The sequence below is a fragment of the Mus caroli genome, chromosome 7 (assembly GCF_900094665.2).
Source record: "Mus caroli chromosome 7, CAROLI_EIJ_v1.1, whole genome shotgun sequence".
NCBI lineage: Eukaryota > Metazoa > Chordata > Mammalia > Rodentia > Muridae > Mus > Mus caroli.
Genome location: NC_034576.1, coordinates 74,808,715 through 74,825,300, shown reverse-complemented (window position 1 = coordinate 74,825,300; position 16,586 = coordinate 74,808,715). Strand labels below are relative to the sequence as shown.

General features: G+C 38.9%; 1 protein-coding gene across 2 annotated transcripts in view; it reads left to right on the top strand.

The window, feature by feature from the left end:
- Mctp2 (multiple C2 and transmembrane domain containing 2) overlaps window positions 1-16,586 on the top strand; it is a 228,181-nt gene that overhangs the window by 70,728 nt on the left and 140,867 nt on the right. For both annotated transcript variants that reach the window (XM_021166947.2, XM_029480148.1), the window contains exons 5-8: window positions 6,553-6,695; window positions 7,475-7,551; window positions 7,930-8,041; window positions 11,925-11,960. In XM_021166947.2, the coding sequence (XP_021022606.1) occupies window positions 6,553-6,695; window positions 7,475-7,551; window positions 7,930-8,041; window positions 11,925-11,960 (368 nt within the window). The remainder of the gene's footprint in view (window positions 1-6,552; window positions 6,696-7,474; window positions 7,552-7,929; window positions 8,042-11,924; window positions 11,961-16,586) is intronic.

Here is a 16,586-nt window from a genome sequence, read left to right as displayed (position 1 = left end):
TTCCCTTCCCTTCCCTTCCTTCCTTTCTTTCTTTCTTTCTTTCTTTTATTTGACCAGCCTCAAATACAGAACTCCTGGACCCCATACTGCCAGACTAGATTTCCAGAGTACCCTGACGTCCTCAGTGAACGACTGCTGGATTTTTAGACAGAGAAGAAACCACATGTTCATGGGGATTTAAAAGTTTAAATTTTGTATATGGTTATTTCCTTCCAGAAAACCTAAGGACGTTTCAGAGAAGTTTTACTGAATGTATGGAATTTGAGTTCCTGAATAAAGAATTTAAGATTACACTTTTTTTTTTCCTTCCCATCTCCTTAAACAGAAGGTGATTGAAAATTCCAGGCCTTCAGAGATAGCAATAAAGAAACTTTATAGGAAGGAATTAGTCATGTGAATTACCTTGGACATTAAAATAAAGTAATTGGACATTAGAACTGCATAAGTGGTTATTTGCTCTTCTGTTTTTAAACGCAAATGAATAGCAATGCTAAAAATAGCCCTTAAGAGGGAGGAGGCGTTCTTGGTAACTTCTGGAGCTGGCTATCATTAAAGTAGATTGGCTTGTTTGTTCTCAAGGGAATCCTTTGAGAATGGTAGTTTTTCGAATTACAAAGGAGAATAGTATAGTGTAAGGAAATTGAGCGAATTATTCAAGATTACACAGTTACTTACAAGATGTTTGTGCACTGACTTCAGCATCCCTGTTTGGGGAACCCGTAGGCCTATTCCTTTTTTTCTGCCAGTTTAGATATAGATGAATTTAATAATATATTTTTATTTTGCAGTGTATCTCTGTGTGTATGTATGTACACATACTGTCTATCGGTGAGTTTATGCATGCTGAGGTATATGTGTGTGGGTCAGTGGACAATTTTTGAAAGTTACTTTCTTTGTACTAAGAGTACGAGGGACCAATTTCTTCAGGCTTATATGAAAAATACTTTTATTCACTAACCTATCTCACTGTTAATAGGGTTTAATATTTCACTCTATGTTTTAGATTTTCCAAGCAGGAACATGGAGGAGCCATCTCAAATGGCTCTGGTGACACACTCCTCTCATTGTGTAGAACTCCACTGTAGATGACAAGTATATCTGGGCAGTTTTTTTTTTTTCTATTTTTAAAGGCATTTATGTATGGGGCATGTGTGTATGTGTGTGTATGAATTTGGAGGTCCCAGGTTTGATTACTGGAATCATCTTTATATATATTTTGTATAATAAATATATTTATATATGTTTATATATATTTATATATGTATATAACATGTATGTAATTTATTGATTATATAAACATATATCAATATAAATAATACATATACTGATATATATGTATTATTTATATATGTTATATTCTCAAATATATTTATCACAATTTATAATTTATTATAATTATTATAATACATTTAATCTATCTATTATAATAAATATATATTCATATATTATAAAATAAATATTTATTTTTATTCTTTGGTAGGGCCCTTGAATTAGAACCAACACTCATACATATAATTAGTCTCTTTTGGGGTGCCTGCCCTTGCTCCCTCAGTCTGGACCTGTAGATAAGGTGCCAGGCATAGGCTGTACAGGTCTGGGTTCTGGGAATCTGAAAACATTTCTCAGCAGGCCCTTTAAATACTGAGCCCCCCCAGCTCCCCCACCCCCCACATGAGGTTCTTAGGCCTGAGCTCAGTTTTCTACCCTCCTGCCCGCCCTCAACTCTTTCCTACAGCATTAGGCTGAGCTACCAGGTGTCCTTGCTTTGTCCCCCTTCTCCTTCATTCTAAATTATAAGCTGCTGTCAGATTTATATGTGCAAAGCCTGCCTCTGATCACTTTACTCTCCTCCTGAGTGAACTGAAATTTCCTTCCTCTTCGTACTAAAATAACTCCAGATGGACCAAAAACTTAAGTGTACAAAAAGAAAATGCACCAAAAAAAAAAAAAGAAAAAAAAAATCAATGGGAAGAAACACGGCTGAATTAATTTAAACTCTTACAGCTAAGGAGGAAAATGCTTCTAAGCAGGACATGAAAGTACAAAGCCAGAAGTTAGCCCTTGGTTAATTTCATTAAATAAAAACAAAAATAACTTATGGCCACTACTAACTCGTTGAATAAATTGACAAGCTGTATAGTTGGTGAGCAATTTCCACAAGGAAGCATTTGTTCCAGTTGTAGCTAGAAGAGGAGCTGAGCCCACAGAAAGAAAACAAAGTAATTAGAGCAACAAGCTGATTGACAATCACAAATAGATGTTGCAACAAGAAAGCCACTCAAAGGGTTGAAGATAGGGGGAGACAGAGGTAGGTTTTATTCCCTCCCCCCTCCCCCCTTCACCTGCTAACAGATTAAAATAAAGGTTTAAAATATTCGGTATTAAGGAATACGGAAAGAGATGGAAACATTGTTTGCTCAGAGTGTGATAAGTGTTTAGGAGATTTACTTTATATTTATTTGTAGGTTGGTGTGTGTGTCTCTATGTGCTATGTATGTGGGTGCTCTCAGAGGCAAGAAGTGTTGGGTCCCCTGTGAGCTGCCCCAAGTGAATACTGAGAACTGAATTGGGGTCTCCTGCAAGAACAGCAAGGTCTCCTTTCCACAGAGCCAACTTCCCTACCCCTAAGCTTGCTGAGCTTTAGAAAGCAATTCTATAATGTCTGTTAGAACCAGAATGAGCCTCTGTCATACTCCCCGTGTTACAAACTTGCTATAGAACTGGGATTCCAGGATAGATATTGAAGCCTGCCCAGTTGAACTCCTATCCACAGTAGGTAAAATCTCAATGACTTATCTACACTGATACAGCACAGCAAGGATATGTTTAGCTGCAAATACACCAGAAGGTGCATATTGTCAGTGTGACCCAGGCTTCAGGGCATATGACTTGAGAAAAATACAGTCATTGAAAAATGATTCTTATATTTTCCAGTAAAACACCCAAGAAACTGCTTATGGATATCACACCAGACAAATAGGATGGGGGACCAGTTAGGGGATGTGGGCTTTGTTTCATATTGTACCTTTCAAAGTTGTAGGCATATGTTACTTTTACTTAAAAAAAAATAAAAAGGCTGAACAGGAAATAAAACACCCACATTTCTTGCAGAATAATAACTAAGCTTTTATTGTACATGTTTAGGGCACTTTGGTCTCTGACTTAAAACAGCCTGCTGTAATCTATTTCTTTTCTTTTTTTTTTCTTCAATTTCTGGGTTCACTGACATGATTGCTTAACATTATAACTCTAATTATATTTGGGGTTGCCCCTCTGCCCCAGTGACCCCAGACTTTGTTCCTGTTTGCTCCCATGTTGATTTTCACTCTTGCTTCCCTAATTTGAGCCCTCACTGACATGTGAGGTAGGAACTATATTTCCTACCTACTATTGAGCAGAACTCCACACCATGTGTCTTTCTTTTGACCCTTACCCCCACTCCCCAGGGCCACATGCTGTGTGGTAGGGTGCCCATGCTATCAGATGCAGAAGAGCAGGATCCTTGGCTGATATGTCTTTGCAACACCTAGGGTATCTAGCAAACAGCAAGATTTGGGAGAGACCAGAAGTATCTGTGGTCTGGTGGCATGGCTGACAGGTTACAGGGAGAGTGAGCATCTCTAGGTTAGTGGGCCTGAGCAGGAGCAACCATGATTCAAATAGTTCTTAGGGGGTGGACTTAGTGCCTCTCTGCTGCAGGAATTATAACCAGGTACCAGTTTCCCTTACAGATACTTCTATCCCCATCTGTATGGGGTTAGTTCCAATGTCTTTGTTGATTCTATAATCTATGGGTATGTACCTCCTTTATATGGAGCATTCTATATAAACTGCCATGTATGTGTGTGTAGGTGTATGTAAACTATCAGAAACATTCTGTATAACCTCCATGCATTTCTCTTCATATGTTGCTTCATCTGTAGATGAGTTACACAATATCAATGCCATGTCAGCCAATAGTTGCCTTGCATGTGGGAAAATGACCATGACAGAAGTCTATACTTATTCAGTAAGGACACATTTCACATATTTAAAAATATGTTGTTGCCCATGATTGGATGAATCTGTGCATGCAGACATTCTGCTATGGAAGCTACAGTCTATCTAGTATGGGAGAAGGTGACTGGCACTGGACCCTAAGAGCCTTGGTTTGGGGCTCTATGGAGGCACAACCTGGTCTCTAGTTCTTGCTCCTTCTCCACTAAAAGTATCAACTACCATAAGAGCCTCTTTGTATCTGAAACTCCCAGTGAGGAAGGTTAAAGTCCACCCATTCAGGTGACAGCTCAGCATTTGTATAATGTGGGAGTCGCATTCCTGAGCTGCTGGCCCCCTTTCAGAACCTGCCTCGTTGAGATGCCACTTCCCTGACAGTCAGGCACTTAGGCTCAGAGTGAGAGAGAGAGAGAGAGAAAAAAAAAATCACAGTGCTCTCCCCCCTCCTCGCAAATTTTCTCTAACAATTAACACTGCACTAACTTGACACCCTCTTTCCTTGTTTGGCTTTGTAAACTCTGGTCCTTTTTTTCTATTAATTCCAGACATTAATATTTTCTTTCATGCAACTGCCGCCATTCACCCGTGAAACAGTTTGAACATTATGTAGCTGTCAAGATGCCTGGGGATTACCCAGTATGCCTTGCCTGTGAGAAAGTGACACCACAGAGGCCGAGGTTTGAGGTGTTTATTTTGAGAGTACGCTGACAAGCATGAAGGTCTTATCCCAGAGTGGCAATTTCATTTAATTAAAGGCCTCTTTTTATTATAGTTTCCCCCCACTTTTATATTATATATATATATATATATATATATATATATATATATCAGGATGATTGTTAAAGCCTGACTAGCCAGAGGTGTTCTCTCAAGCTGCTGAAGGAGGGGTTGAGCAGATGCTCGCTCACCAGTGAGAATTGCACTGAGTGGCTGTGAATGCATTTATTTTTACTAGCCCTCCAGAACTGTTCAGCACGGGTCTGTGTCTCAAATGAAGGCTGGGCTTCTGTTCCTATGCTGCCAAGCTGTAGATGGTAGAATTAGACACCTATGATCTCTGTAGATTGTTTTAATTTCTTTGTTTAAAGTTAGTGCCCTTGTATTACACGAATGCTAACTCAGAAAGCTCCTGCTTTGGTAAAGCTATTGACATCGAATAATGTATACTGTCTTGTTCTATAGCAATACCACCTCCCATTCACATAGCTGGGGAACGTAGTCCACTTATTTTCAATGTTTTTGACTATTAGAGCCGCATGGAAAACTTAAAGGTGCCTAAGCGGCAGCCTGTTCAGGAATGAGAGTTCTCAATGACATGTGAACATTTGCAGCAAAGTAGTGGAACTAATTTATGATATAATATTTGTTGATGGTATTGGATTGATTTTCATATCAAGAAATTCATTTTAGAATTCATTCCTGGAGCCTGTCTGGGGCCCTGAATTCAACAGTAGGTCCTTGCATGGATTTTCCTAGGGCTGGGTTTCACGATGGACCACAGAGCCATAATTTTACAAGTCCCAAGCTTTATGTTAGTAGCATCTTGAGCAAGCCTTCCCTATCTCCCTGCTGATTGCTCATTCTCTCTTGTCCCTTCACTGATCTGATACAAATGAGCAAGTCTGTCCTTAGCCTGTGAGATGAGGCACACATCCATGGAACACACAGGCAGGACACAAAATTCACGTGTTATGTTTACAAGCTTATTTTTTTTGTTTTTTGTTTTTAATTGATCTGAGAAAAGTGAAGGCGGATCTACCATCAGGTTTGTGTTTGGGGGTGGGGTGGGGCTGTATCAACTCCAGGGATATTCATTCTCTTTGGCATCCATTTCAAAGCTCCCCAGGAGGGGCCACTAGGGTCGGCTGTGTCAGCTCTGAGGCCAGCTGAGGGTCTGGCTGATGTGCAGTTCAGCTGGCCGTGGGTGTGGACAATGTATGCAGCTTTGGTGCAGGTGCGAGGAGGCAGCAAAGAATGCCCACTCTGTTGATTTAATCTCTATGCCCCGGGTTCCAGGCTGAGTCCCCCCCCCCAACCCCCCATCATCTTTTGAATCAGTGGTTGCAGAGACTGGTTTATTTATTATGATTATATTTTAAGGGATAGGATTTTGTTGAATCAACCATCTGCTAAATATTTGGAAGTAACTTCTTTCCCTTTTCACAGACTTTATGCTGATCCTAGGAGGGGCGAGCTTCTCCCCAGGACTCCTGACACCGCCTTGATTTTTCTTTTATTTTTTGAATTTATTTTGTGGGCAATTGAGGGGTGACATATACACAATGAAACCATATAAGGAGCTCAAAGAGCCCATTCATATTCATCCACTAAGAGATAAAATGGAATTAGTCATTTGTCCTTAAATTGTAGCATTTCTCCCTTCCCGTGACACCTCTAGGGTTTCCCATTCCTTCAAAAAGAGACACTGATCTCCGAGGTGTGTTCTCTGGCTGGCTTCGGGCCTGGGGACTGTAGGGAGAATCTTGTGACTTGATAGAGATGCTAGATTTTTACATGCATTTTAAAATTCTGTCTTGTTCTCCTTTTCTTTTAAAGGCACGAGCGATCCGTATGTGAAATTTAAGCTGAATGGGAAGACACTGTACAAAAGTAAAGTGATATATAAGAACTTGAACCCAATTTGGGATGAGATCGTTGTGTTGCCAATACAAAGCCTTGATCAAAAGCTCCGTGTGAAGGTAATAATCCTGACAGCTTTCAAACCAGCTCCTGGCTTCTAAATATTTATGCCTCTGTAGTTCTTAGGCCTCTTTAAAAGTGAACTTGCCTCAATTATTCCTTCCATTATGCTCTGAGGTTGGATTAAAATATTAATACTGTAGGAGGAAAATTTTTAAGCCTCTTTATGAGACTATGTTTCCCTCAAATCGGGGAGATCCATATGCTGCAAAGTCACCGTGCACTGTGTAAATAATGTCCTTATTGGCTATATTTAAACTTACTTAGTGTGGAAGAATTATTACTGGCCCTGAAGTGGTGACAAGTGTAGACACTGTTCTCATTAGAAAGAACTTTGTATATAATAGTGCTACAAGCTACCAGGTGTAAGTATCAATTACTCCAACATCTGGGTTAAAATGGTACGAACTGAGCACAGAATAGGATGGCTGTACGTTAGTTAGCAAATTTCCATTTAATTGGCAGGTTTGCTCACCATGGAACATACTAAGTTTTAATGAGAGGCCAATTAAACTACAGAAAGAGTCCATGGTGTGTAATATTTTGTTGAATTTGACCACTGCTTCAAAAGGCATTTTTGCTTTTGTTTTGTGCATGGTTGGCAAAGTAGGCAAGTTGTTTCTCTGTATTGGCTTTGCCTATATCTTTCTTCAACTTCACTGTGCAAATTATTGTAATGATTGAGAGATGGATTTCAGAGTCTTCAGCCTATTCTGTATGTTAGTAATGGGATGATGGTTTAACAGCCCTATGTGCTAATGCCCAAACCCTTTCCTAGGTGTATGATCGAGACTTAACCAAGTCTGATTTCATGGGTTCTGCATTTGTCGTTCTCAGAGATCTTGAACTTAACAGGTATTGTATTTTTACCTTGAATCATTATCAATGAGTTTTAGGAAAAATCCACATTCATATGAAAATGGTGCTTATTTAGATGTTTTTTTTTTTTTAATATTGAGGTCCATAATTTAACTATCTGTTTTTATACTTTATTTTAGTGATAGATCAGGAAGATCAGTGAACCAATGTTAGTTTTGATAATGTCAGAGTTCTTTCCCCCAGAAAATTTATTTTTACCAAATGTGATTCTCTATCCACACCCAGCTCCCCATAAACCTTATCTTGTCCTTATGCAGAGGTAATGGGGGGGCTACCATAAGCTCCTGATGTATGTACTGTCTTGTCCTATTTCCAGTTAGTGTTAAAAATCACATTCTGTATTTTTAACTGCAGGACTACAGAACACATTTTAAAATTGGAAGATCCAAACAGTTTAGAAGACGACATGGGAGTGATTGTGTTAAATTTGAACCTAGTTGTAAAACAGGGTGATTTCAAGAGGCATGTAAGTGTGGACCTTTCTGTTTAAACTCTCCATGGTGACATCTTCTTGAGGACTGTCCAGCAGACAGGATGACTGTCAATCATATATTAAGGGGGAGAAGTAAACTATTTGCATTAATATCAATGTGTGGTTATGCACCTTCTCTCTCGTGAGCCACTGGGCAGACAACTTAGGTAATAAGAAGTTACCTGGCTGCTTAAGGTATGGTTAAGATTGCTATTAAACTCATAGAATGTCTTGCCTGGATAAACAAACCCTTGGAAATATAGTTTTCTTAGGTATCAGAGTTTCCCTTTAGTCATTCTTAGCTTCTGTGTGACTTTCACACATTCAGTGATGCAATCACTTCCCAGAATTTAATGTTTACATCATGGGTTCTGAGGTGAGCAAGTGTCCACTTACAGCACGCCTTCTTTCTTTCCTTGCTGTTGCTTTTAGCTTCTGACTTTTCTACCACGTGTGCATTTGTGAGAACACAAATTTTAATGTTCGCTCATCTACCACATGGCAATTTCTCATTAGCACACTATATAGTGGCAATGTCTGCACCATCATCGAAGCATTTGATTTCGTTAAGATAAGATAGAAAGTCTGCTCTCACAAGTAAACATGCTGATGAAGATTATAATCTCATTTTCATATTCATGGATTGCACATTATAATTCCAATCATTAAAATAAGAACACAGTGTGTTTGATTACAATTTACTGAAAGATTAAAAAGAAGCTAAAAGAGTGACAGGAGAAAGAATATTTGTGTTACATTTGAACCTGTATAGAACCCAATATGAAAATCTGAAGCCTGGTCACAAGTTAGGCTTCTAATATACCTTCTAAGTTAAAGTAAATATTCCTCATTTTAGCTGTCGCTTAATCTTTCTGTTGGAATTTATTTCATAATGAAGACCATATCTAATTTACTAGTAAACTCTCAGAAGCTAGCTTAAAGTTATAGGAAAAGTGTACTGAATTTTTTTTCAATTGCTAGAGTGTCTAGTAAACATTAGATTTTAAAATTTGAAATCCTTAAGTTAATTTACTTAAAAATGACAGACTAAAATTCTACATGTAAATAAACATACACACTTGGGACCTCAATGAAACTGTCACTCGGATAAAGACGAGCCTGTCTTCTCTGTCCCTTCTACCTGGGACTTTTCTTTAGCTTCTTTTTTGTTTTGTTTTGGTCTTGTTGTGGTTAATTCAGAATCCGTGCCCCCAGATCCACTCTCCAAGTGTATAGTAGGTGGCAGTTAACTTGAGATGGGTGCTAGGCTAAAGTAATACGTGATATGAATAAGTATTCGAGCCAGGCGTCCAGGGTGGAACACTTAACAGCCATTGTGTTCTTACAATTTCTTTGGTGACTTTTGTAAAGTTGATTTCTCTCATGAAAGTGGCTGCACCTTTTGAGTTTTTATACGTCTCACTAGACCTGTGTTCAGCAATCATATTGCATTTCAGCTGCATTTCAGAACCACCACATTTGGAATTTTAAAGGAATAGCAGTTTGATTTCCATTTATCTCACACTGCAAAACAATTAATGTAAGAAGCAGCTTGGATTTGCACTTGTGATGCATCTGGAACTCTGTCTTTTCAAGGTTCAAAGAGCATTCTCTGTCTTCATCTAACTTAGCTGGCCTCTCTTAGTATTTGAGCCCCATTTGTTGGCTCCTCTGTTGAGGTTGTTAGAATCTCTGCTTACTGTGTGCTCGCCTTATGCCCAGTAGAAGCCAACTGTACAGTGTATTATATATACTTTGAAAGCAGAATCACAAAGAGCATTGCCTGTCTCATTTATTTTGCATTATAATTTCTTTATCTAAGCATTACCAGTGGGTCAATAATGGAGAGATGATTTTTTTGAGCCATAAAGTGTTATTCTACTTATAGGACTATCACAGTCCATTTGGGTATACTAAATAGAAAACAAAATCTTTTTCTTTTTATTAATATTAAGTGGATAATAAATGGTGTTTTCATTCGGGGTTTTTAACGTGGAAATGACTTTCCCTTGGACCTGGAGGGCAATGGATTTATGTCATTAGTATGCTTGGCTTATACATTTCTGCTAATGTGTACACTGTGGAGGAGTTCTGGTTCGGAATCTTAGTTTTGTACCCATTTTCCTCGCTAACAGTGAGTCATATTTTATGGTTTTAGAACCAAAGTGACAATGACATTCTTGAGATGTGCAGTTTGTGTCTGTGCTGGCTGTCTAGCATGGTGAACTTGGCCCTGACTGGAAGGCTGAGAGAAAGCGAAAAGAATAGGGTCATAATTAGCATTGTGGGCTTTGTCAGCAAATGTCTATGTTTGGCTCCTGGATCTACCGAGACTCTGTCAAATCTACAGGCTTATTTAACCTCTCTGAGGTGTTTCCCTCATATGTGGGTAAGAGTGAGGGCACCATCGTGGGGATTGGCATGACCATAGCATAATAATGGCATGATCAACTACGGATGCCAGACCTGGTAGAAATACAATGTATGTGGTAGTTTGTAGCATTATAGTAAGGTAGATATCATGTTAATAACCTAGCCTGTTTTATCTTTATCTTCTGTGACTGCTACAGGAAATAAAGTATTTATACAAAAAAAAAAAAAAAAGACCTAGTAGCTTCATGCCCCTTTGAGGTTGTCATTAATTTCAGTGGTTGGATTAAGTGAAAATACTTGATACTTTTATTGAGAAAATATCTGAATATTTTATTTTAAAGCCTAGTTGTAGCACCTGTCACTATGATGAGGTGCGCAATGATGAAGTCACCATGTCACCATTTCTCCAGGACAAGTATTATGAACGAGAGCCTTTAGGGTCTCCCTGCCCTGCCCTAGCTGCTGTTAGTTAGACGGAAGTGAACTACTCTTGACAGTTATGCGTTTTCAGGTCTCCTCTGGACTGAGGAGAATTAGCAAAGCAGACATGTCCTTTACCTGCATTTTTTTCTCTCTCTTCCTTGAGCATTATAGTAGATGTGGTCAGCTTGGTTAGCTTCATAATGTAATGGCAGTATCATGAGGTTTGCCTCGTTTTAACAAGCAGGAGGCTAGTGAGTGAGACAGCCAGAGCAGGCATTGTGTGACTGGATACCGACTTGGGAGAGGAGAAGGATTTCATTGAAAGAACTGTACATAAAAGTGAACAGCTTATTCAGGACAAGGGAAGGATCAGAAAGAGAATAGTGGGAAATGTGTTGCCCTTCAACCCTCTTTTCTTTCTTCACACATTTGCTTGATCAACTAAATTAATTAAATTGGACAATAATGATTCTAAAGGTTTTTTTTTTAAGTATTTTTTAAATTAGCTTACAAAATACCAGATTTCCATGTGGCATAAGTTCTGAATTCTTTTTCTGTTATTTTGACTATCAAGATTTAACCTTTGAAAGTAATGGAATTATATTTTCTACTAAGTAAATTTATGGATGACCTCAACATGAACTGACATTAGTTAAGAATTTACAAACAGTTTTAGAGTGCTCCCTAAACATTGTCAGTAGAAGAAATCTGATACTCTCCTTTTTGAAGATGAAATTATACTATTGCATTTATTTTGAAAAATGTACTTACTGAGATTGAACGGTATTTGTCTGCCAAGGCTGATCCATTCTGAATACTCCGAGGAAATGATTAATCCAGCCACCTAAGTGTGATTTTTTTTGTTTCAAATTTATTTTTTACATGAAATTAATTTTTTTATGGGGAGGGGGGTGGTGGGTAACGCTAACTTTCAGATTTGGGAGTAATGATGTGACTATAATCTGTATTATATGTAATGCAAAGTAGTTTATTAATTACATTATTAATTACTTTATTAATTACATTATTAATGATCCGATGTTTCTCTCTTTCATTTTGATATCGTCATTATACATTGAAGCGTTGGTCAAATCGGAAGCGGTTAAGTGCCAGCAAGGTAAATTTGCTTGTTTTTGTCTTTATATAATTTGGATAAAACTTCATATTTTTTATAAATTACATCTGTGTATGTGTGTGTGCGTGTGGGGGGGTATTGCCCAGACTTGATTTGTAACAGCATTCTTTACTTCTTACTGTTTTAATAAATAAAAAGTGGAGGACCCTTCTTTAGAGTTTCATTAAGTTAGGGCATGACCAGATGTTGGAACTTGTGCTTGCCTGAGTGGTGACATTTTATATGTACCCGGGCATGTTAGAATTTTACACTTCATTAAGCTTGGAACACTTAGACTGTGGCACGGTTAGCCGCTGTCCCCTCAAGAAGTTATTTGCTATGAGAAGCTATTGTGAGTGTTTCAGGGGCCACATGAAGACCGGCAGAATCTGTGGCAGCCTTTATAAGTCTCAGTGATAACTTCTGGAACAAAATTATTTCTCAATTGCTAAGTAGAAATATTTCTTCATGAAGTGCTGGTAGGTTATAAATCATTAATATATCTAAGCATTTGTATGATATTTTACAGTTTATGCAAGTAGGAGTGCCAAGGAAAGGGTTCTGAACGTAATCTTTTATTAAGTTAATAAATTACAAAATTATAAATTTGGTAACAATGTGAAAATTATTATAAAAGTAATCCCCTAAAGTATTTTTAACTTAAGTTACCAACTCTTGCTCCTTTATCAAGAGACGTAGAATTGTAGTTAAATGATTTAGTACTTTAGGCTCTTTGTCAACTTTGATTTCAGAATGTTGGGGCTAATTCATACCTGGAGTAGAAAGCGATTCTGCAGACAATCACTTGACTAAGAGCGCGTACACGTGTGTGTGTGTGTGTGTGTGTGTGTAATTGAGGTGGACAATACCTCAGTTGACTAGTTCCCTATATAATATGGAATCTGTATCCAAATCAAGAATTCTTAATATTTTTGAGAGGAGCAGAGAGGCAGAGAGAGGGGGGCGGAGAAACCCAGAGACAGAGATACAGATTGAATAAGATTCTCTTGCATCAGAAATCAGTAGGTGGCAGTGATCTGATGGCACACACTGATATCAGTGTATCTTTTCTGCATTTTAAACATGCTGACAGAATTGTGAAATGGTAACTGGTCCTCCTCCGACCTCACTGGCTTCCTTGCTCTCTGGTCTGTGTTCAGAAACAGAAGAGGGCATGATAACAGTGATGTGCTGCAGTCTGAAGCATTCTCCACCTTTGCCTTATTCCTATACAGTCACTAGAGGGTAGGAGAACATCATTTCTCGCCATGGAAGGGAGTCGGGCTCTCGCTCTCTGTATTAAGAGTTGCTGTAACCACCCAAAGCAGTAAAGTTTCCCAGAATGCCTTGGTGAAGCCTGACAAAGCAGTATTTTCTCCTTTATTGATTCGGCTACGGCACTAAAACACCGGTACTGTACATCAATAACCATCTTTACTTAGGGAGCTTCGCTCTGTGGAAGAGCACTGGCAGTTTGTGGGAGAACATAAAGGCAAGAAACAGAAATTGTGAGCCTGGGGAATATTGGAGTCTAGGGAGGACAGGAGAGGTTATGGAACAATGGCCAAAGGAATGAAGAGGGGTAGGAAACATGTCTACGGCTTGGATAAAGATATCAAAAATATGAAGGAGACAGAGGATCCAGAGAGCAGTATTTATATATAGATACAACAGAGTTATATGTTGAGGCTTAGCTGTGTGCCTTATTTTTCTCTTACTTTGAGGAATTCTGACTTCAGTGTGTGTTAGGCTCAGGAATGTAATAAATGCCCAGAGCCATTACATATGTTTAGTAACATTCCAGACAAGAAAAAAATTGATGAACAGGAGAGATATTCATATGTGAGACATGAAGATTATACATTGCTGAACACTTAATGGTGATGTCACTTTCTTTACATTGGAAAGTCTGCAGTTTCAGGAGGAAACTGAGGTCATTTATAAATTGTCTTATGAAAAAGAGTCGTTCGAGAATAATACACACACTGCCACTAACACTATAAACATGGATAAAATTCTCTGATCATATCCCTTTTGGTATTTTAAAACAGCAATGTCTTTAATTATTTAAAAATATTTTGTATGTGTAAATGTTTGTTGCGTGCATATCTGCATAACACGTGCAGGCCTGGTACTTCTGGGATCCAGGGAAAGGAGTTGGATCCCCTGGAACGGGAGTTACAGATGGCTGTGAGCTGTTTGTCAATGCTCACGATTAAACTTGGAGGAGCTAGAAGAATGGTTCTCAACCGTGGGCCNCCCCCCCCCCCAGGGGAGTCACATAGTAGATATTTATATTTTGACTCATCACAGTAGAAAATTTGTAGGGATGGAGCAACAAAATAATTTTATTATTGGGGCTCACCACAAAATAAAAAAAACTGTATTACAAGATTGCAGTGTTAGGAAGGTTGAGAACCACTGGAAGAACAACCAGGGCTCTTAGCTCCTAAATCACTTCTCTACCCCCATACAAATGTCTTTTTTTTTAGGATTTTCATATTATATTTAGCCTTAGAAAATGTCTGATATGAGAATTACTTTGCCGTGAGTATAGAAAAATATACTCCTGTGCTACCTACCGCATAACAGGAATTTTAACCTCATCTGATTTTGACGGTGGCTTTGTTTAGATGATTGCTTCTTTTTCTCTATAACTTTTATATTTTTGGGGTTGCCTCAAATGTTCCTGAATAAGAGTGTCTTTGTGGCATGTTTTAAAAATGTATCTTTGATATTTTGCCCCAGATTTCAATGTGATAGATATAGAAGGACGGTTTTTTAAAGATAGGCTTAGCTTCCATCCAGAAAAGCTTTTAAAATGATCATTGAATGGAGAAATCAGGGTTTTATATAATAGATCACAGACTGGCATGTACTCCTTTTTCCATCTCGGCTGTGCAGCAGCCAGTGTAGCCAGGGCTGCTCCAAGACTCACTTGGGTGTACTGTGATACCTGCCGCAGCTCTATGTAAGAACACTCACATCAGTTCTGACCACCAGACAGTTTCATGCAAGAGAGGACACAATCGTAATGAGAGATGGGGATAACAGATCTGTGCAGGGTAGTGCCTAGACAGCTTGTAGCTCAAGTCTTTCTTTCTCTGTCTCTATCTCTGTCACTGTCTTTGTCTTTCTGTCTCTCTCTCTCTCCCTTTCTCTCTCATACATGCTCATGTATGCATACCACACATACTACACACACACACCTACACTCACACCCCCCCACACACACAGAGAGAAAGAAAGAGGGAGAGAGAGAGAGAGACAGAGAGAGAGAGACAGAGAGAGAGAGAGAGAGAGAGAGAGAGAGAGAGAGAGAGCCCACTTTTGGAAAATCCTGTTATATAGACCATTGAGTTGAGGCTGGAGAATGGAAATTTACATTTTCACAAGTTCCAGGCTAACTCTGAGAAAANTGTCTGATATGAGAATTACTTTGCCGTGAGTATAGAAAAATATACTCCTGTGCTACCTACCGCATAACAGGAATTTTAACCTCATCTGATTTTGACGGTGGCTTTGTTTAGATGATTGCTTCTTTTTCTCTATAACTTTTATATTTTTGGGGTTGCCTCAAATGTTCCTGAATAAGAGTGTCTTTGTGGCATGTTTTAAAAATGTATCTTTGATATTTTGCCCCAGATTTCAATGTGATAGATATAGAAGGACGGTTTTTTAAAGATAGGCTTAGCTTCCATCCAGAAAAGCTTTTAAAATGATCATTGAATGGAGAAATCAGGGTTTTATATAATAGATCACAGACTGGCATGTACTCCTTTTTCCATCTCGGCTGTGCAGCAGCCAGTGTAGCCAGGGCTGCTCCAAGACTCACTTGGGTGTACTGTGATACCTGCCGCAGCTCTATGTAAGAACACTCACATCAGTTCTGACCACCAGACAGTTTCATGCAAGAGAGGACACAATCGTAATGAGAGATGGGGATAACAGATCTGTGCAGGGTAGTGCCTAGACAGCTTGTAGCTCAAGTCTTTCTTTCTCTGTCTCTATCTCTGTCACTGTCTTTGTCTTTCTGTCTCTCTCTCTCTCCCTTTCTCTCTCATACATGCTCATGTATGCATACCACACATACTACACACACACACCTACACTCACACCCCCCCACACACACAGAGAGAAAGAAAGAGGGAGAGAGAGAGAGAGACAGAGAGAGAGAGAGAGAGAGAGAGAGAGAGAGAGAGAGAGAGAGAAGGAGGGAGGGAGGGAGGGAAAGTATGTATTGTGGGAAGGGCTCTTCTCATCTGGTCTGTAAAGATATCTGAACACATGTTCCTTTAGCTCTGGATTTTCTGTGCCTTCCATGCATTTTCATTGGAATGAGTACGTACCCTGCCACATCTCTTTCCTGACCCTCTGATTCACACATTAATATGTCAGCTATCTGAGATAAGAGAGGACCCACACTAGTATAACATTTTTATTGTCTCTTATGAAATTACTTGACTAGTAGTGCCAACTTTTGGCCCGTTTGGCTTTGTAGACTTTTATTGTAGTTTCTGTGTGTTATTGTGGAGGCTGAGTTCTACCGGCTACACTTTCTAGGTCCCCCTAATCATCTGTGCTCCATCTGGCTCTGTACAGGGAGAGAAATTCACACAAAGCTTATTT